Source organism: Cololabis saira, chromosome 4, assembly GCF_033807715.1.
Source record: "Cololabis saira isolate AMF1-May2022 chromosome 4, fColSai1.1, whole genome shotgun sequence".
NCBI classification, from domain to species: Eukaryota; Metazoa; Chordata; class Actinopteri; order Beloniformes; family Belonidae; genus Cololabis; species Cololabis saira.
In genome coordinates this window covers 23,482,838-23,503,629 of record NC_084590.1, presented here as the reverse complement: position 1 = coordinate 23,503,629, position 20,792 = coordinate 23,482,838, and the positions used below count along the sequence as shown (strand labels likewise).

Here is a 20,792-nt window from a genome sequence, read left to right as displayed (position 1 = left end):
GCTGCAGTTGAATTCTGTTCACAAGAGGAATTTTGGCAGAAAAGACAATTGTTGACTTTGTGTTTTTGAGTTTGTTTTTTAAATGTATTCCCTTCTTTCTTAATTATAAAATACAAAGAAAATGCTCAGATCTCTTTTAAAGTAACTGGACATTGTAGAGAATATACAGGGTTTTGTTTTTGCCTGTTCATTTTGTGTCACGCTGACAAATGTCAAACACACATTCCCTCTGGCACAACAGCAATCATCACAAGTCAAAGTTTAGAAAGTTAAATCAACATCATTTTACCACAGTCTGCTAAATATTAAGCACAACTTTGAGAAAATGTTGCTTCCGTAGTGATAGACGAAACATGCAATAGAGTAGAAGCAGAGTAAAGGTTTCTGACACAACTTTCCCTACTTCCAAGTTTCATGAAGAGGAAAGTACCTGACAGGTAAGAAACTCCAACCACGCTGGAAGCATCCACATCAAGTTTGCTCTTAGCCTGATCCATTTCCGCTTGACCTCCATAGGGGTCGTTTAACCAAGCTTCAACCAGCAGATCCAACTATAAATGTCTACATCTACCTATGCGTCTTTTGTTAACCACCACCAAGGCCTAGATCCATCAAGACCACAACTGTCCACAGCACTCAATGGTGACTTTTCCTTCATTGTTTGTAGGAAAAACTGGCACTATTTTGTTTGTCATCTAAGGATCTCTTGCACTACAATGGATAACAAAAGTTGTCTTGTTTTTTTCTGTATCGCAACAGTATTGCTCTTTTTTGACCGTTTCAAAATGTCCTAAAACTAATATGGTTGTTAAAAGTCATCTAAGAAACTAACAAAGCTTCATGTTGACTCAGACCAATGCAGTTTGAGTGATTAATAGGCCTGTGGCTATTATGAACAGCTAATACCAAATGGCATTATGTAATACAGGCCAGTTGGTAAAATGTTTGTGACGTACATAAATCTATGGAAAATAAAAATGTAATTAAAGGCTACTGGAGTGAAATGTAAGTACATTTTCATTTGAAGTCAAAAAGTATGGAGTTATTTCTTTACTATCAAAAGATTTGACAAACACAGCTTAAGGTCTTAATATTAGTGGATGTGATTGTAATGAGCATTTAAACGTGTTTTGGCAGAAGAGTGGATTTTTGACCGTGTTTTGACACATTCAAAGGAATCTTGTGGACAGGCCAGTCTGAAGTGGGGTCAATACTCAAACATTCTTGATTGATACATACCTGCTCATTACTTTTCTTTCTTAATGATTGGATGTTTGCAAGCTATACTATCCTGCACAGTGACATCACACAGCTATTAACACTCCAAAATTTGCATTTGATGACTGTATTTTAGTTTTGCTCCCAGATCCATTTTTTTATTCTAAATCATATGTTTTATTGTGTAATAAAATCATAGAAAAACTATATTTTATGAACTCTTACATATTATTTACTGATACAGCTCTGAACAACTAATTGCATTATTTATTGGTTATTGGTTGAATGCTATGAAGCATTTAACCTGACTCTAACCCAAAGCCCATTTAAATATAATGGGGAAATCTTAATCCTTGAAAATTTCCTCCCTTCTCTGTTGTATAAATATATTAGCTGGCAGTGTAGGTGCTGTGATTGATAGTTGGAGCTCACATATACTTTTTAATGTAATAAATGTATTTGAGGAGAAGAGCAGACTTCCAACTAATCATTCATACTTGGTGGTGGTAAACTACATGTGTAGCCACAGCTGCCCTGGGGCGGACTGACCACCACCAGAGCATACAGGATGCCCTCACCAGAGGCAACGAGGGGGACGTTTCTTGCCCAAGGACACAATGACAGATGACTGGGGGGGAGGGGTTCAAGCCTGAGCCACCGCTGCCCCATTTAGATGAACTTTCAATGGTTTTCAACAGAAATGTATCATCCATAGCATCCACTGCTCTCAGAGTGAGAAAACACTGCTCGTCTTGTTGAAAAATAACGCTCTGGGAAAGCCTGCATCCTGCCGTTAATTTGGCATTTGCCACCAACCTAAAAACTAATTGCATGCAATGGCAATGTCACTCCCCTTCAGTGGCAGGTCAAAAGCAGACCCCTCAACAATTTGTGTTTAAATTATTTTTGTGAAAAACACGATACAAAAAGACTCAGATGTGTTTGGACTCCTAACTCCCCACATACAGTACACTAATCTGATCAGCCCTGAAGGCATCCACCAAGATTCCACACCACAATGTCTTTAATACTATATTTTTGTTTAAAAACACAATGAATCTAGTTATACTAGGTTTAAGTGATAAGAAAGTGAAACTGTAACCCTGGGAGAACCTTCGGGTTCTTGGCTAGTTTTGAGCTACTTTGATTTTACTTCATATATCTCATTAAATTTATGTTTTCAATAGTAAATTTGTTATCCTTATGTTTAGCACAATCTACCCTATAGGGTCTTATACTTACTTTCCACAATGTACATGCTGTATAGACTGTATTTTGTTTTACTGCAAAATAAAAAATAAACATGATTAAAGCATTTAGATTTTTTTTTTTAATGATGGAACTTGTGAACATACATAACGAAAGCTGTTGAAGAATGTAAATGTGAGTTTAGATTGCACTTGTACACAAATGTTCAATGAAGTGAACACAAGGTAAAAAATATATATATATCGTCTTTAAAAAACAGGGGTTGTAATTAGTCATTTCTTATGTCATGATCTATATATCCAAATGTAGAACTACTGCGTGTTACTAGATGGCCTGCACTGTGCAGAACCAGTCAATGATTTGATCCTACAGCCCTAACAGTAGGCCTTAAAAGCTTAAAACAACACAATATAACCTACATTTCATTGTGCCATTGTTTTTTTATTCGAATTAACCCTTTAAAACCTGACATGTGAAAATAATGCACAGAAAATCCTATTTGTGTAAATAAAGTGTGTTTATATAGAGGAATTAAACCCCCTCAATTTTGTATTTACTAGTTTCTAGATAATTGTTTTGTACTACTGTGAATACCTTGGATAATTTTATGCACTTTCATATGATTTTTTATAGTATACATTTTTTAATATGGATAAAAAATATTAATAAATACATATTTTTATTTTAATGCTTTGCAGCATTCAAACATTTGTGATCCTGTTTCTCTTTATTATTTATTATTATATACTTAAAACTACACACAGGAGTTTAAACTCTTACCAGTTGATTCAGCTTTTTAAAGTGTTCTGTAGTTTTTTGAAATATTACACTTTAAATTTTATGACACCTTTTTTTTCAAGGAAGCTTTTAGACTTCCTTGAAAAAAAATGTGGCTTTGAGAGCTCAATATTCAGTGAGGGATGACAACCAGAACCACTCCAGATAGACCCAGAACAGCCCCCAAAAAAACAGAACCACCCTGAACAGAACCACCCAGAACAAAATCAGAAACAAAATCAGAAACGATTTAGACAGAACCAGAACCATCATCCCTTACTCTTCTTCCTCATACTAAGGTACAAATCAATAACACTATGTCACAATTCAGGGAGGTCACCTGTGGCGTACCCCAGGGATCTGTAATTGGTCCAAAACTTTTTTTACTTTATATAAATGATATTTGTAATGTTACTGAATTGTTAAAATTTATTATTTTTGCAGATGATACAAATATGTACTGTTCTGGGAAAAATGTAAAGGAACTTCTGTCCTCAATTGAAAGGGAATTAAACATTCTTAAAACTTGGTTTGACGTTAATAAGTTATCACTTAACATTAAAAAAACTAAATTTATGGTTTTTGGAAACCGAAAAGAAATTTATGGGGATATTACATTAAAAATATGTGATTCTGAAATTGAAAGAGTATTTGATATAAAATTCTTAGGGGTTGTTATTGATTGTAAATTAACATGGAAACAACATATTAGATACATAAAAGGAAAGATTTCAAATTCAATAGCAATCCTGTATAAGTCTAGAAATATATTAAATCATAAAGCACTACATTTAATTTATTGTTCATTAATATTACCTTATATATCATATTGTGTGGGAGTTTGGGGCTCGACGTATAAGACAACAGTAAATGCTATAGTGCTATTACAAAAACGAGCCATACGTATTATTACAGTAATAGGGTAGGATATTATGAACATACAAATCCATTATTTATAAAATCCCATATTATGAAATTTTATGATTTGGTTTATTATAAAATAATGCAAATAATGTATAAAGTTAGATTAAAGTTACTCCCTGTCTGTGTACAACGTTTTTTCTCAGTATATGAGTCAAATTATAATTTGCGTTTTGTTTGTAAATTTGTAATACAAAAAGCTAGAAAAGAGACTAAAAGGAGATGCATATCTGTTGTGGGAGTTAAATTCTGGAATGAAGCTAATATAGATTTACGAATGTGCAGCTCATTTTCAGTTTATAAAAATGTGTAGAGCAATCTTTCAAAGTTACAAAGGTTAATATTTGTTTTTGTTTGGTGCTGTTCTTTGATGTATATATGTATACATATATAGGTGTGTATATGTGTGTATGTATGTGTGTGTGTGTGTGTGTGTGTGTGTGTGTGTGTGTGTGTGTGTGTGTGTGTGTGTGTGTGTGTGTGTGTGTGTGTGTGTGTGTGTGTGTGTGTGTGTGTGTGTGTGTGTGTGTGTGTGTGTGTGTGTGTGTGTGTGTGTGTGTGTGTGTGTGTGTGTGTGTGTGTGTGTGTGTGTGTGTATGTATGTATGTATGTATGTATGTATGTATGTATGTATGTATGTATGTATGTATGTATGTATGTATGTATATATATGTATGTGTATATATATGTATGTATATGTATGTATATGTTGTGTATATATATATATATATATATATATATATATATATATATATATATATATATATATATATATATATATATATATATATATGAAAGAATATAAAAGATATAAAAGGATATGTATGAAGGATATATACATAAACCTTATTGGTCCTCCTTTTCTGTTTTTTTCTGGATTAGTTTTGCTATTGTTTGTTGGTATGTAGGACAGGCATTAATATAAGCACTATGCTTCTGCCTGTGCCTTTTCAGTCGCTATTTTATTTTGATCATGTTTGTGTTCAATGTTTGTTTGGTGAAGTGACTGAATAAAGAATTTCAATCAAATCAATCAAGCTCCATTACAGTTCTTCTTCTCCTTCCTTTCCTTTCTCCTTCCTCCTCTTTTCACCCTTAATTTTTATTTGGATGAATTTTAAGTTATTTAGCAATTTAAGGTTTTTCACCTTCCTCATACATTCCATCAGTTGTATTTAAGGTCAGCTCTACTTCAGCTATCAATGCTTCCTTTTATGGATTTCAGCCACTTACTAAATTTGATCATTGTGCTAGATTTTTGGCTAAATTCTTCAGCTCATCCTCCTCTCATATTCTTGTTTTCAAATGATCTTCCTGCCTTGAGGTTATACTTCTTTTCTTCATCCTGTTTTCCTGTCTTCAGGTTTATTTTCTCGTCTTCAGCTGATATTGCTCTTTTAAGCTCAACTTGTTTTTCATTCACTCATTTTGGCAAGTATTATCCAGAATCATAAAATTTCATTGCTATGCTGATGATATGAAGCTGTATTTGTCAATGAAGCCAGATGAAACAGAACCGTTAGCTAAACTTCAGGCATGTCTTAGGACATCAAGTTGTTGATGTCGGGAAGTCAACGACTGGATGTCCACAAATGTTTTACTTCTTATTCCGATAAAACAGAGGTTATTATTTTTGGTCTCAAACACTTTAGGAAGGAATTAGATGGCGTTGTGGTGGCCTCCAGTACAACTGTGCGAAACCTTGGAGTTATATTCGATCAGGATTTGTTGTTTAAACAGCATATTAATCAGGTTTGTAAGACATCGTTTTTCGATGAATATCGCAAAGATTAGGAACATTCTCTCCCAGAGTGATGCAGGAAAACTAGTTCATGCGTTTGTATCTTCTAGACTAGATTACTGTAATGTTTTATGAGCAGGATGTCCAAGTAATTTGCTGAATAGGGTCCAACTGATCCAAAATGCAGCAGCGTGAATGCTGACAGGAATCAACAAGAGAGCGCATGTCTCTGCTGTGTTGGCCTTCCTCCTTTGGCTCCCCGTAAAACTCCAATTCAAAATTTTATTACTTGCGTATAAAGCCCAAAACGGCCTAACTCCACGATATTTGCAAGACCTGATAGTGCCTTATGTTCCTGTCAGAGCTCTCCGTTCTCAGAGTGCAGGTTTACTCGTAGTTCCTAGAGTATCCAAATGTAGATTTGGAGGGGTTCTGCTATCAGGCACCACTACTATGGAACCAACTTCCAATCTGGGTTAAGGAGACACCAGCTCCACCTTTAAACCCCCCCCCCCCCCCACATCCTTTTCTCTCCTGTACATGTGCAGGCCAGAGCTTCAGGAGCTGCATGCTGACCTGCAGTCCCACCCTCTGACTCTCTAAATCTGTTTATATAATCATCCCTGTAGTACAGTACACCTTTTCTTTCTCTGTCTGTTTTCTCTTTTCCTGCTCTGGCCAGCTGGCCTCCGGCAGGAGGGTCACCCCATGAGCCAGGCCCTGCTCAAGGTTTCTTCCCTCCTAAAGGGGAGTTTTTACCTGCCATTGTTAATGTAATAATTGCTCGGGGTCATGTTCTGGGTCTCTGGAAAGCGCCTAGAGACAACTTGTGTTGCAATAGACGCTATATAAGTAAAAATGAATTGAATTGAATCTTCCTGGCTTCAGCTGATCTTTTCTTTAGCTGATCCAACTCTTTTGATTTCCTCTTGTTCTCATCAGCTTGTGATTTTCTTACAAGTCCCATTACATCTGGACAACCCTGCTCCTATGGTCCTGCATGTTTTTTTTTTTTTAACCGATTTAACAGGCAATAAAAAGGTCACGCGTAGTTACTTACTCTTCTCTTTAGCAAATATTCCTCTTCTCAGTGCCTCTTTCTGTCTTCAACTCCCCTCTTCTTCTAAAATCTCAAGAGTTTTCAAATGTTTGAGCTCGGTTTTTACCATGTTCTTCAAATTTTCACTTGACTTTGCTAATTTCTTAGATTTTCAGCAGTTCAGCTGTTTTTTTCAGCTAAGTTCATCAGCATTCAACCCTGCATTTTCAAAGGAAATCTGCCTTTTCTACTTTTGTGTTGAAATGCAGACTAGACTGATTTAAGTATCTAGAGGCATCTCAGTTCTGGCCAGAGCAAAGCAATTCCTGGATAGCAAATCACTCCGCATTTTGTTCTGTTCCCTGGTTTTGCCTTATCTACGTTACTGTTTAGAGGTTTGGGGGAATACGTATAAAAGTTCACTGCAACCACTATTCATACTGCAGAAAAGAGCCATAAGGATAATTTATAAGGCTGGTTTTTCGTGAACACACCAATTCCTTATTCTTCAATTCTAAAAGAATCAAATTTTTTGACATAGTGGAATTCCAAACCGCACAATTCATGTAGGAACAACTTATTACCATCTAACTTACAGGAAATGTTTTTATGACAGAGAGGGGATGTATAATTTAAGGGGTTCTCTAAATTTTAAGACTTGCAGAACACGAACAACAATGAAAATATTTTCTATATCAGTCAGTGGAGTTAAACTATGGAACAGAATGGATTCAGAATTAAAACAATGTCCAAACATTAACCAGTTTAAAAACAAATACAAAAACATGATTTTCACGAGGTACAAAGAGGAAGGGGTTTAGCGGCCTTTAGGGGCCTGCAGATAACACTATTGGGTGAATGGGTAGATTTGTCTATATTTATGTACAGAAATGGGCAGCTATTATATATATATATAATAGCTTATATATATTATTATATTATAATAGCTTATCTGTTCAACTGCCTGAATAACATTCATAATAGCTTATATATATTATATATATACATACATATATACATACATATATACATACATATATATATATATATATATATATATATATATATATATATATATATATATATATATATATATATATATATATATATATATATATATATATAAATATATAAATATATAAATATATATATATATATATATATATATATATATATATATATATATATATATATATATATATATATATACACATGTGTGTGTGTGTGTAATATGCATAGATATAGAGCAGATGCAGTTAATAGAGACAGTACATTTATATAAATATTTATATGGGCATGTGTGTACAAATATATAGAAATATTCAACTATGTGTATGTATAGGTATGTGTGTGAGCATAATTACAGTATATAATAATAATAATAATAATAATAATAATAATAATAATAATAATAATAATAATAATAATAATAATAATAATAATAATAATAATAATAATAATAATGTTATTTAGCAGTGTGAGTACAGTGTGTGAGTATTTATAAATACGGGTTAAATGATTAGTGAATGGGGGTAGGATTAAATAAGTTTACACTTCTTCCTACTCCTTTTTTGCACATGTAAATTAAGATATCAAGTGTTAAAGGATTCAATTCTTTGTTTTGTTTTCTTAAACTTCTCTTGAAGTGTTGTTTGTACATAAATAAATCAAATCAAATGTATTTTTCCCGTAGTGTTTCTGTCACAGGTTATGTAGGGTTTAATGCTCTTAGCAGGGTTTTACCAAACACATTTAAACCCACCGGTCCGTCTGGACCTCCTTTGTCCTCCCATGTTGTCAGACTCGTGCCATCTGCTCTCTCTCTCCTTATTATGGCCGGCTTTGGCTTTAAAGTAGCAACACTTATGCTGCTCCCTTTCGCCCACAAGTTACTCTCCGTGACTCCGTACACACACTGCAGTACGCATTTCCTCTGAACCCGAGCGCCACTTTTTTTTTGTGAGCTGAACAAATTATATCTTTTAACAAAGACGGCGTGTGGTTGCCTGGTGACGTCAATGTCCCAGTCAGAGCTGCTGCCGGGTTTTCTCCCCCTCTCTCCTCTTGGCAGTCAGTGGAAACAAATCAACTCTCTACGCTCCCTGTCCGGACCACTGGACCTAATGTGAAAGTATATCCCGGATGATGTTGAAGAAAGCGGCGGTTTTCAGGAGAGCCGGAGATGAAACCGCGGACTCGGGAGCTGAGAGCGCAGAGTGAGTAAAGCCTGAATTATGGTCCGCGTTAAATCGACGCAGAGCTTACGCCGTAGGCACTGCGTTGGTGTAACGCGGAACCATTAATCAGCCTTGAGCCGCGGCTAAAAAGCCTGATTTATGGTTATGCGTTAAATCGACGGCGTAGCCTACGGCGTAGGCTCTGCGTAGGTGTAACGCGGAACCATAAATCAGCCTTTAACTGCGGTTGTCCACAGACGCCAACAATGGCAACAATTTGACGGCTTTAACCTTTTACATTGCTAACTTAGCTGTACAAGAAGCGTATTGATTCGTTAACTGTACTTTTTTTTTGTTTCTTGCTGTACTTTAAATCGTGTTGTGCCGTGAGTGAACTTCGTTTTTTCCAGTTCATGCGAGCGAACAACAGATACAGTGTTGCCATGGTGACCAGAGCGAACCAAGGGGCTGGTTTCCAAGCCAACGACCACAAGATGGAGACAAAAATGTTGTCTTGTCTCCAGCAAAGCATTTATAAAGCAGTCATTCATATGTTTTTAATTTTGTCCCCCCCCCACCCCCCTACAGATCTGATTGCAGCAGAATGTCATCGTCTTCACGTAAGCATTTCTCCACTCATAAATCACTTAAAGAGGCCTCCACTTAAGTTTATTGTTTGTACTTACCATTTGTCTCAAGATTGCAAGTTTGAAACAAGAATGATCAACAGTGGTACAGTGGAGACAAAGTTATTTTAAGCGTTACTTCAAAAACACAAAATCCTACATCTCACTCATCTTTCTGTTTTCTGAGTTGCCACAATTATTTCCCACGCCATCCAATAGATACAGTCATTGAAAAGCATAGCTAAGTAGATGTCCTCTATTGATTGGATTGTTAAACAGCAATTGGATATCAAGAAAAAAGAAAACAGACGATCACGTACATTAATTTATATTAAATAAAAAGATGCTCAGTAAAGTGCAATGAGGTAGGTGAAAGTAAAGCATTTGCACAGTAAGGTTCACTTTTAACATTCTGAGTCCTGAGTCACCAGTGTGCAGAGAGTATTGTGAATGTTATGCAAAATGGAGAGGTGAGAGTTGCCTCCGACTGACATATGGACGCTATTACATATGGCAATAGCACCGTTGCAGAAAATCATTCTGTAACAGTCCAGACGACAGTGAAACTCTTAAAGCCCATTTCAGAAAGTTCCTCACTGTTTCTCCAAAGTTTAAGGGGACCCTGGTCCTGATTTACTTTAATCTTTAATAGTTTGTTTCACATCGTCATCCCAACCACAGCTTTATTGTTGTCATAGTCATAGCCTATCATGTAGCCAGCTTTTTTAATGTTAACATCTGTGTTCCATCCACATTACCCCACATTACTCCACATTACCCCCCTGCTTGATTAAATGGCTTCTCTTTTACTCCCAAGTGTGCGTAAGTGTTCAGTTTAGCTGACTGATAATAGTAGAACAAAGGCTGCAAGTTTGCTGGACATCACACAAATATGAAATGCATGATTGAACTTGTCTGCTAATTGTATCTGATTGGGCTTTCATCATTGAATATTTTTTATTTTGACTCACTTTTATGTCTAGTTGGCGATTAAAGAGTGATATGAAAGTATGGAGGACTGTTTTACTAAATTTATAATTCAAAGAAGTGTTTACAAATAAGCAAGAGTTTTTTCATGACATGTTCCTTCATAGAAGGCAACAATCATGTTGATGTTGTCAAAAGCAATGCAATATTTATATACACACCCTTGACTAGAGCTACCATTACACTTCCAAAACATTCAGCATTGCTTTAACCACCAATAAAATGTATACAACCAAGTTAGTTTGAAAGAAGATATGGAACATTATCATCGAATCAAATATACGTTTCTTACATGCTTGAACTGAATGAAATTCAAAAAGTCTGTAACTTTCCAGAGAATCAAACAAATAGATAATATACAACAGTTTCCTAAACTGGATCATAGTCATGAAAAGTTAACTATTATTATGCCTCATGAATAATTAATGCTACACATGTAGGAGGACTGTATTGGTATGTGAATTTGTTAAGGCCTTTGCAAGAATTCATTCTGTTTTAGCACAAAATCATAATGTTCTATGAGTTGTCACTTATTTATTAGCTTATTTATTTATTAGCTTGTAAGGGTCAGAACTTACAGCATTATAGAGAAACTTTGAAGTCTACCCTGCAGCAGCACCTCAAGACAATGAGGAATAAAACTCTTTAAGGCAGTAAACTCCCCCCAACAGAACTAGTGGGAGCCTATCTGACTCAGAGGAGCGTGAAGAGAGAAAAGACGCTTTACTGTGCTGCCTGATTCTGACACTTGTATGTTTGCACCTACACAGAATTATTTTTGTGCTCTTCATACATTGTTCTTTGCCTGATTCTAGTTCATCTCGTGGCCGGGAGGGTCAGGCAGCAGCCACAGCTGCAGCTCTTGCCGGTGAACTTGCATCTGCTTTCCAACCCTGGAGACTCTCTGTTGTTGCAGCAGACGCTGGATCGCCTGCTGCGCTGGCTTTTCCCAAGCCTCCGTATCTTCCACGTGTCAGAAAGGGCCGCCCCATTCAGAAGTTACACCCTCTGTCCTGTGGCAGGTAAAGATTTATAGTTTGTAGTCTTGTTGTGCAACAGACTCTGCATGTCTTTTACATAAAACGTATTATCTTTTATATTTCTTCAGCAAGAATTCAAAGTCTAATAGAAAATCTAACTGTAAATACTGTACGGTATATATTTTTTTTGTGAAGGCCCTGCCAGATTTGTGTCTGCTTTTCTTTACGGTTGATTGAGTGTAAACCATTTCAAACATTTTCAGGCTACCCTTCTTTGGCCATCATGTTTTTCCTCCATGAAGCTTACGGAGAGGAACGGATTCTCAAAGTCTTGGACTTCTTCCAGCGGCCACCATGGCAGTATCATCACACTGAGAGTTCCGGCCGCCGAACTGCGGGGATCCACATTACCTCCAGCAGTGCACCCTCAAATGCTTTTCTGCAGCCCTACCTCCTGCCCAGCAGAGACTTCTATAGTCTGGGTGCAGGAATGCCTGTGTGGGGGGTACGACCTGTGCACTGTGGGGGAGAAATATTGCGTGTGACATTGTACAGTGGCTATGACAACTATGAAGATGCTGTGAGGTTCTATGAGACGGTGCTGCAGCGGCAAGCAGAGGAGCAGAAGACGGGCTTCTGCTGGTTCACCCTCCACGTAGGTAAGGCTTCAGGAGTTTCCTGTTAATTCTTGTTTTTGCTAGCAGTGCAGTAGAAAACACAAGTATTTATTTTGAATTGTTTACCTCTGTGGGTGTTATCAGGGCTGCCCCTTTCCAAATGCAGAATATGCATGGGAGCAGTGGTGGACAGTAACGGAGTAAATTTACTTGAGTACTGTACTTAAGTACATATCCAGAGGATTTGTACTTTACTTGAGTATTAGATTTCTTTGGTACTTATTACTCTTACTTGAATACATTTCCAAGACAAATATTTTTACTTTTACTCGAGTAAATTTCTAGGAAGGCTGAAAAGTACTCGTTACTTTCAGGTCTTTCTGCTCTTTTATTCTTCTTCCCTAAAATCCTATTGGACACAAGCTGTTTTTGTCAAAGGAGGAGAACTATCACAGTGCACGCTCTCCACTGGGATGTACGTAAAGCGGAAATACGTCAAGCCTCCTCAAAACGATACCGCCAAAGTAGCCTGCGTTTGTCAAGACAGAGCCGCAACAAGTCGAGACATAGCCGCAACAATGGCTACGAGTTAAAGAGTTAAAGAGTTCATTCTCAGAAACAAGAGTTAAAAGATCCTTAAATTAATTTAGAGAAAATATAGTAATTTACTGATGTGGAAAATAAGAAATTTACTCTTACTCTTATTCTTACTTTTACTTAAAGTACATTTAAAAGCATTTACTTTTGGATACTTAAGTACCTTTAAAAGCAAGTACTTTTCTACTCTTACTCAAGTAATATTTTGCCTGAGCTACTTTTACTTGTAACGGAGTAAATTTTGACCAGTAGTATTTGTACTCTTACTCAAGTACTGGGGTCGAGTACTCTGTCCACCTCTGCATGGGAGTAAGGCTTTGTGATGTGATGGAGGCCTCATTTTATGTGCAAATGTAGTACATTTAGGTGCTTCACAACATTACTATCATAAGCAGTAGCAAGGAAAGTAAGAAAATAGAGAAAGGAGCTCTCCCGTCTGTCATTCTGCTATACTGACAATGAGAATCTAACGATGCAGAGATGTAAAAGTGAAAGGGACTTGAATATGGGCCAAGCAAAAAACAAAAAAAATAAATAAATAAAGATTATGTTCAGACTCGATTTAAAGTGGAGTATGTCGTCCAAGGCAAAATGTTCTGATTAGCCTATAAATAACACATCAGCAGCAATTAATATGCTAATTTAGCTGTTCATTTAACCAGGCGTGACCCTTAGTGTTGTTATGGTAACTGGGTAACAAATTAATTTTGATGTCTGAATGTTAAGCATAAATACTGTGCTTTGTTATATTTCTGCCTCTGCCTATATTCTGCTTCATTTTGTTGTGTGTATGCAGAGCCGGGGCTGTGCCTTCAGCTGGCACTGAAGCAGTTGTCGCCTGGGGTTCGGGTGGAGGCATGCAGCTCTGCCGTGCTTCAGTTCAGTGTGGAGGAAATAGGACAGCTAGTCCCACTGCTGCCAAACCCCTGCACCCCCATCAGCTCTACGCGTTGGCAGACAGAAGATCTGGATGGCAACAAGGTTCTCTTTCAGGTCAGCACAGTTGGATTTCTCTTAAGTTGAACAATTCATCGAGGGTTTCTGTACACCTCACTATTTTTGGAATATGTGAAGTGAGAAAAGCTTGTCATGGTTAAATTGTGAGGTTAAGTTGACAAACTTAACAAGCGTGACCTCTTTATTGCTTGTTAAACAGCTAAAAAAACATGCAGGATCCTAGGAGCAGGGTTGTCCAGATGTAATGGGACTTGTGGAATGTCTCATTTTGTCACATCATGCAGAAGAGATTGATAAGTAGTAAAAGAATAGCAGGTTTGTTTGAATAGTAAGTAACTATCATTTGTGAGGTACAAGATTTTTATCAGTGGAGGTTTTGTGTGTTGATTCCAAGGTAGATTGCAGAATATCTTTGTAATAAACATAAAACCAGCCTTAATATGGAGGCTTCATTACAATATTTTATGCCCTTACATCTTCACATGTTTATTTTGAGATGAATGAATACTGAAATGGGACTTAAATACTTCTATGATAACACCAAATAATTCATTGTTCACTCACTGATGCTGTTGAAGTGTTATTAGATGATGTCATATGACGCGCTCAGTTGTTGTGTGGATTCCATGTCTCAAGAGTTTAGAGGTTTAAAGGAAAATAAGTGTTTGTGTACGAGGTATGGGAGAATCTATAAGAACATATAGGATTTGTATTTGAACTCCTGTCACTGAATTTGTTATTGTTACAACAAACTCAACATACGTGCTCCGGTACTTCTGTTCTGCAGGTGAGAACTCCAGCTCAGCCTCAGCAATCTCTAACCAGCGCTTTTCCCCCAACTTGCTTGAACATGTCACCTCGGGGGTTAAAGCTCAGGAGCTCTGGGCAGGGCCACAGTCCGTCCCCCAGCAGCCTCTCAACTCACAGGCAAGGTAAGACCAGGACAAAAAAAATCTTGTTATAAATTAAAGGGGACCTATTATGGCATCTAATACCTATTTTAAACAGGCCTTGAATGTCTTAAAAACAAGCTTTTGATTGTTTTTGCTAAATAAATTAGAAATTCAGCCTCTGAGCCATGTCTTTATCATCCCATTCTCTAACCTCATTATCTATGTGGGATTCTGAGTGGGCGGGGCTATGATAATGAGGCACTGTGCTGATTGGCTGCCTGAATGACGCAATACACCGCTACGAAAACATGGCGGAAGCTTCAGCCGGCGGAGTCGTTGTTGTTCCGGCCAGAGTTAAGCTGGGCATACACTGTGCGATATTTTAAATCGTTTGAGACTGCCTCATCTCACACTGCACGACTAGATCGCGGAGTTCAAAAGTTCAGAGCCCACGATTTATGGTCTCACACTGTACGACCCGATGCTCGGATGCGACCCGTCTGCTCACACTATACGATCATAATCCTCCCGTCAGACCTCTGTGTACTGGAACTCGAGGCCGGTTTTGGGGCAGGGGTGGGCTGTGTCCACCCAAACGTGCGTCCTGCCCACCTGATCAAAGGTTATGGGGATCCTTTATTTTTTTTATAATTTTATTTTTATATATATATATATATATATATATATATTTAAAAAATCCCCAAATATCTGTACCGTTTCTGATTGGGTGGGCACTGGGCATCATTTTTAGACACAACAAAGAACGCATACTGCAAAAGTTGTGTCTCGGCGGAGGAACCAGGCCTCCCAGCAAAATGAGAAGAGAAAAAAAGAGTGTTCAGAACAGCAGACAGCGCACACACTAAAGGCTGATTTATGGTTCCGCGTTACACCAACGCAGAGCCTACGGCGTAGGGTACGCCGCGACCCGCACCGTACGTGGACATGCTGTCTTTTTTTTGCTATTAAAACATGATTTGTAATGTGAATTTGCAACACTTAAACTACAAATAATAGTTTTTGATGTGACATCAGAGATTGTGCATGCTCTCTGCGAAAGGATGAGGCAAATCGGGTCGTAGCTGCTTCAACTGTGCGATGCCTTCACGAGGAGCGACCAGGATTTCAAACACGCTTGATTTTCTTGCAACCTCACGATTTGTGATCGGGAGCTCGTCGTGAGGTGTTAATCTCTCGTCGTTACCCCACGTACACTGCACGAGGCACGAGCAACGATTGGGTCAAAATCGGGCCCGATCAAAAAAAAGTCGCACGACTGGAAAATCGGCTCAAAACGAGCCGATAATCGCATGTGTATGCCCGGCTTTAATTGTGGGCGTGGTTTCACGCATCGCTGCCGTGGTTACGTAACGACGGCAGCAGAATCTGAACGGCTCGTAGAAGCCACATCAGACTGGATGGCTCATCCGGGCGGCTGTACAGACACTGCAGAATTTGTTTGCTTTCCTCCTTCTCCGAGTTGGCAGGCGACCACTTTATATATGTTAAAGCAAGAAAAAACGTGTTTTTCATAATAGGTCCCCTTTAAATCTGTCGCATACTGTGTTAGGACTTTTCACCTGCTTTGATTAACGGGAGACATAAAAACAGTCTTACCCTTAGAGCTGTCTTCCACACACTAGCCCCTTTCACACAGAGATTCCGCAATATTGGTGTAAAGAAGTCCTGCCAATACGCCGCCTTTGTTGGTTCACACAGAACCATACAACGCCGGCATAACGCTGCTCCCGTCTGTAAATTCACACAGCATGCCGGCGTTCCGCAATCAGAGGCGTGACGACAGCGTCAGCGTCTAGTGGCATGCCGGCATGCCGGCTGTGTCATTCACACAGACCCCGTTTCGGCTCTGTGACTACCTCCGCTGCCGGCTTATTGGTGGGGCCACTTGGCCCCCCCATTCCGCCTCCGTGACTTTCACACAGAACAGCGAGGCGGCTTAAAGGCGCAACGTTCCCGCCTCGAACTGGCTGTGTGAAAGGGGCTAGTGGTAACTTTATGATTTCATGCTTTTTTTTTTCCTCAAAGGAAGGATGTAAACTTCCAAGAATGGTCACTCTCCCTTTGCTTGTTGTCAGGACACAGACCACGCAGTGACCCCGTCCTGGAGAAGCTTCATGGAGGAGGTGGAGGGACTGAGAGCCTGGGCTCGGGAAGTTGCTGCAGTACACCTCCTGGAAGCTCCTGTTACTCTTCTCAGCGCAGCAGCCCTGCTCAGCTCTCAACCTCCAACCACCCAGACTCTCCTCTGCGCTCCTCTGTCACACATTCTCTCTCTCATCTCCTTTTGGAAGAGGAGGAGGAGGAGCCGGAGACCAACGTAGACACAGGAATCGCTGTCTCTCCTTGCTCGGACACAGCCGTCAAAACACTTACACGCTCCTCCTCAGTTGACCTGTTGATGACTCTCCACTCCGAGAGACCCACATCAGTTGGGGCTTCATCGCTCGAGGAAATGGCCAAAGACTTGATTGAATGTCTCCCACGGACACATTTCTCCCCCCCGGAGCCCTCTGGGATGTGGCGCTCTGGTGGTTGTACGGACGGAGCCACAGAGAGCCGGACCAGTGCTGCGGTTCGGAGCCCCTCACGCAGTCTCTTTGCAGAGAACAGAACTTCTGCTGAGCCGTCAGCACATAGAAACCATGAGGAGACAGTCGATGAGTTCTTCATCTAAACTTCTGTCAGAAGTAGCAGTCATAATACAGTGGCAAGATTTCTAAGCATTTTTTATAAGCGTGGATAAACATATAATTTTTTTTCAGATCTAGACTAACAAGAATTACAATCTTCTGTAAATATTTGGAAACATAAAAGCGTGCAGAGTAAAACGTAAGTGTTAACAGCTGAGTAGGAAACATCTAGATGTTTGTACTCAGATGTCAAATACAGTCTCAAAATAATACTAAATCCAGTTAAATTGAGTCTTGAATTTTGATATAAAAAATGTTTAGGAACCCTGTAATAATCACAGGACCCAGTAGGTCAGCCTGACGGAGGAGGATTGGTCTGGTGGTGAAGGACAAAGTCCAGCAGCAGATGATCTTCAGCTGGGACTGGGTCCGTTCTTGCACTCGTCCCATGAATTTCCACAGCGTATAATGATGGTACTCACCATGACTAGGTGATATAAGGCAGTACAGTTTATATTCCTAAAATCAAGAAAACATTGTTAAGTTTTGATTTTAAAGATGATTTGTGCAGCTATTTTGTTAAAGTTTAGCTCAGCGGAGAACAGAGTAAACGTTTTGTACTAAATTGTTGCTAATGGCAGTCCAGATCTTATCTCTTGTGAAGCTTGCGAAGAGAATTTTTTATTTTATATTGTAAGGAGCGATCGGACTGTGAAGGTGCTCTTTGCAGCGCTGGTGGTCGTGATTAGACGTCCAGTCCGACTGGCAGTGCCTGTGGTCCAGGTCTGAGACCGGGCTGCACCGGGGACAAGTCTAATCTGCTGGTTTTGAATTAAATTTGTTCAAATCCACTTTTGCGTTAGTTCCTCTTGTATTTTTGTGTACAAATGTAAAAGTGATGGACCAGAACTGACATAATTACTTTATTATAGAACGCATAATTGTAATTATTTTTAAATAGAAAGCCCTTTGAATGTTTTTAACTTAATAGCCAAAGTTTATGATAACTGTGAGACCTGAGAAATGCTTGTTACTGCAAAGTAAGCTGGGAGATCAACACAGTTTAACATATGAAAACGTGTCCCCTGTGGTGCAAATGCTAAGGACACGTATTCTCTTCCTCCTCCGTGAGTCTGACTTTTGACAAGGATGCACGTAGAAGGGCTGCAGGCAGGTGATGAAGTTATTCTTTCATCCTCGTGTGTTTAGTCTTATAGATGAGCTCCTTAAAGAAAGTATCTCAGAAATGTGCAGGTTTTAGGGTGCGTTTTTATTTGGTCCACCCCTCAACCCTAAAAAGGTTGAAATAAAAAAAAAGTAAAGCATGTCATAGTTAAGCAAAATAATTGTTAACACTGTATTAGAAGGTTCAGGCTCTCTGTTACAGTACAGAATATACAATCCCAGACCCACGGTCACACGTACTGCAGCATGTTAACATACATTGGTCACGTTGCATAAACACAGATGGGAACATATTTTTACTTGCTTGTTTGTTCTGTCAGTGGAAAAAGGAAGAAAATGTGTTTTAAAAAAATCCTGCAATCTTTTTTGTTGTCGTTTAAAAGGCTGTAATTACACACATGAATTGACGTTGATCGCTCAGTAGTATAAATAGTGTATGTGCTTCAGAAATGTATGAAGTAGTGCCAAACTCAATCAAGCCAGGCTCATAATTGCAACATAAACTCAAGGAAGGTTCATCCCTAAAAGCTCAACACCTCCATGATCAGACATAGAGCGCATCAGCAAATTGCACTTATAGTCCCACAGCTCCTTCTGCTGGTCAGAGGATGTTATTGCTCCGGGGAACATAACTGCAACCAGTCCAGCTGAGATCCTTGGCCCACAGGCCCTCCCTGGTGACTCGCACCTTCACCGGGTCAAATCTCCAGAACTGCTGATCTTTGAACAGGTAAAGCCGGCCGTCCGAACGCGTCAGCGCCCCGTTAGTCCCCTGTGGTACGCCAGTCCAGTCGCTCAGTCTGCGGGGGTAGTAGGGTTCCTGGCGCAACATTTTGAGATTGAGCACAAAGTAACGGGATCCCTTGAAGAGTACCATGTGACCCAGGGGAGCGTAGTAGAAAGCGCAGTCCGGGTGGCGAGGCATGCCCAGCTCACTGCTCTTCCTGGGGAAGTTGGGGTCCAGCACATTGCCTGTGTAGCGCCACATCCGCTTCCCTGGACAGCATGAGACACAGGAGACTGACTCACAGAACGTCTTATAATGTATTATTGATACTTATTATCAGAGCTGGGTAGAGTAGCCAAAAATTGTACTCAAGTAAAAGTACTGTTACTTCGGAATAATATGACTCAAGTAGAAGTAAAAAGTAGTCATCCAAATAATTACTTGAGTAAAAGTTAAAAAGTACTTGATGAAAAAACTACTCAAGTACTGAGTAACTGTTGAGTAACGTCTGATTAAATTTTTTTAACACAACCATTCAAACAGACAAAAGTACAAAATAATCATCTTCAGATAAATTAAATCAATAAAATAATCAAATTAATTAAAAATAAAAAAAGATTAAATTAAAATAATCTTAAAGTAAATTCAAGTACTTTAATAAATAATAAAATAAATAAAATAATAATAACAGAATAAAAAAATAAATAAAGCACAAGTAGCACAAAATATCAAGCCTTTGTACATTTCTTATTTAGCCAGGCAGAACTAGAACAAGCCCATGAACTCATAGAAACTCTGTGTGTGTTTGAGTCTGTGTAAATGTGACAAAACATGCAAAAACAAACATTTTTCCCAAAGAATCACTCAGTGATGTCATGAGATTGACGCGTACGCGGATAAAAGGGATAAAAGAAAAGTAACAGCTCAACGTAGCCTAATGTAGCGGAGTAAGAGTAACAGTTTCTTCTTCACAAATCTCCTCAAGTAAAAGTACAAAATATAGTGATTCAAAACTACTCCTAAAAGTACAACATTTCCCAAAACTTACTCAAGTAAATGTAACGGAGTAAATGTAACTCGTTACTACCCACCTCTGCTTATTATTGATATTGAGACAAACTATCAAGGAAGCAGGTGGATTTAACCTCTCAAATAGTTTCAGTGTCATTTCTTTTCAGAACCAGAGGTAAAAGCATAAAATCTTGTTTTTCTTTGTTGTCGTTTTCTTTCAAACAAGGTCTAAGGTCATAATAGATGTAGCGGTGAAGCTACTTTCTGCACAAATACAAGACTAAAACACTCCTTTAAAACTAAACATGCCCTTTCCAGATGACGGACAGCAGAGAAGCTGCTACAGAGCCAATATCTCATCAAAATGCAACAAACACCAAGCCGAAGATGATTCATGGAGTTTAGATCTGGCATTGGTGGTGCATCAGTATTCATCATTAAACGGTTTTTTAATCACATGGAAGAATCCTGATTAGGTT

The 20,792-nt window shown here is 38.6% G+C and overlaps 2 protein-coding genes across 3 annotated transcripts in view; one reads left to right on the top strand and one right to left on the bottom strand.

Moving 5' to 3' along the window:
• Nucleotides 1-8,706: 8,706 nt before the first annotated feature.
• LOC133441663 (protein FAM124B) lies at nt 8,707-18,904 on the top strand. Of its 2 annotated transcripts, none has more exons than XM_061719197.1 (7): nt 8,707-9,121; nt 9,671-9,702; nt 11,511-11,717; nt 11,978-12,334; nt 13,686-13,882; nt 14,634-14,778; nt 16,836-18,904. In XM_061719197.1, the coding sequence occupies exons 1-7, from the start codon at nt 9,048-9,050 to the stop codon at nt 17,432-17,434; spliced, it is 1,611 nt and encodes a 536-aa protein (XP_061575181.1). In that variant the 5' UTR covers nt 8,707-9,047; the 3' UTR covers nt 17,435-18,904. The 2 variants fall into 2 exon arrangements, with proteins under 2 accessions (XP_061575181.1, XP_061575180.1); XM_061719196.1 differs by having other exon boundaries at nt 11,939-12,334.
• The window catches only part of mmp28 (matrix metallopeptidase 28), a 20,006-nt gene continuing 17,855 nt past the window's right edge, over nt 18,642-20,792 (bottom strand). Inside the window, exon 8 of the mRNA XM_061719198.1 lies at nt 18,642-19,571. Coding sequence (XP_061575182.1) covers nt 19,177-19,571 — 395 coding nt within the window. The 3' untranslated portion in view covers nt 18,642-19,176. The remainder of the gene's footprint in view (nt 19,572-20,792) is intronic.

Excerpts from the sequence above, each read along its gene's own strand:
- LOC133441663 (XM_061719196.1), top strand. The coding sequence starts at position 9,048 with ATGATGTTGAAGAAAGCGGCGGTTTTCAGGAGAGCCGGAGATGAAACC. Across the intron at positions 9,703-11,510 it reads CAGAATGTCATCGTCTTCAC|TTCATCTCGTGGCCGGGAGG; the intron begins GTAAGCATTTCT and ends GCCTGATTCTAG. Across the intron at positions 11,718-11,938 it reads CACCCTCTGTCCTGTGGCAG|GCTACCCTTCTTTGGCCATC; the intron begins GTAAAGATTTAT and ends AAACATTTTCAG.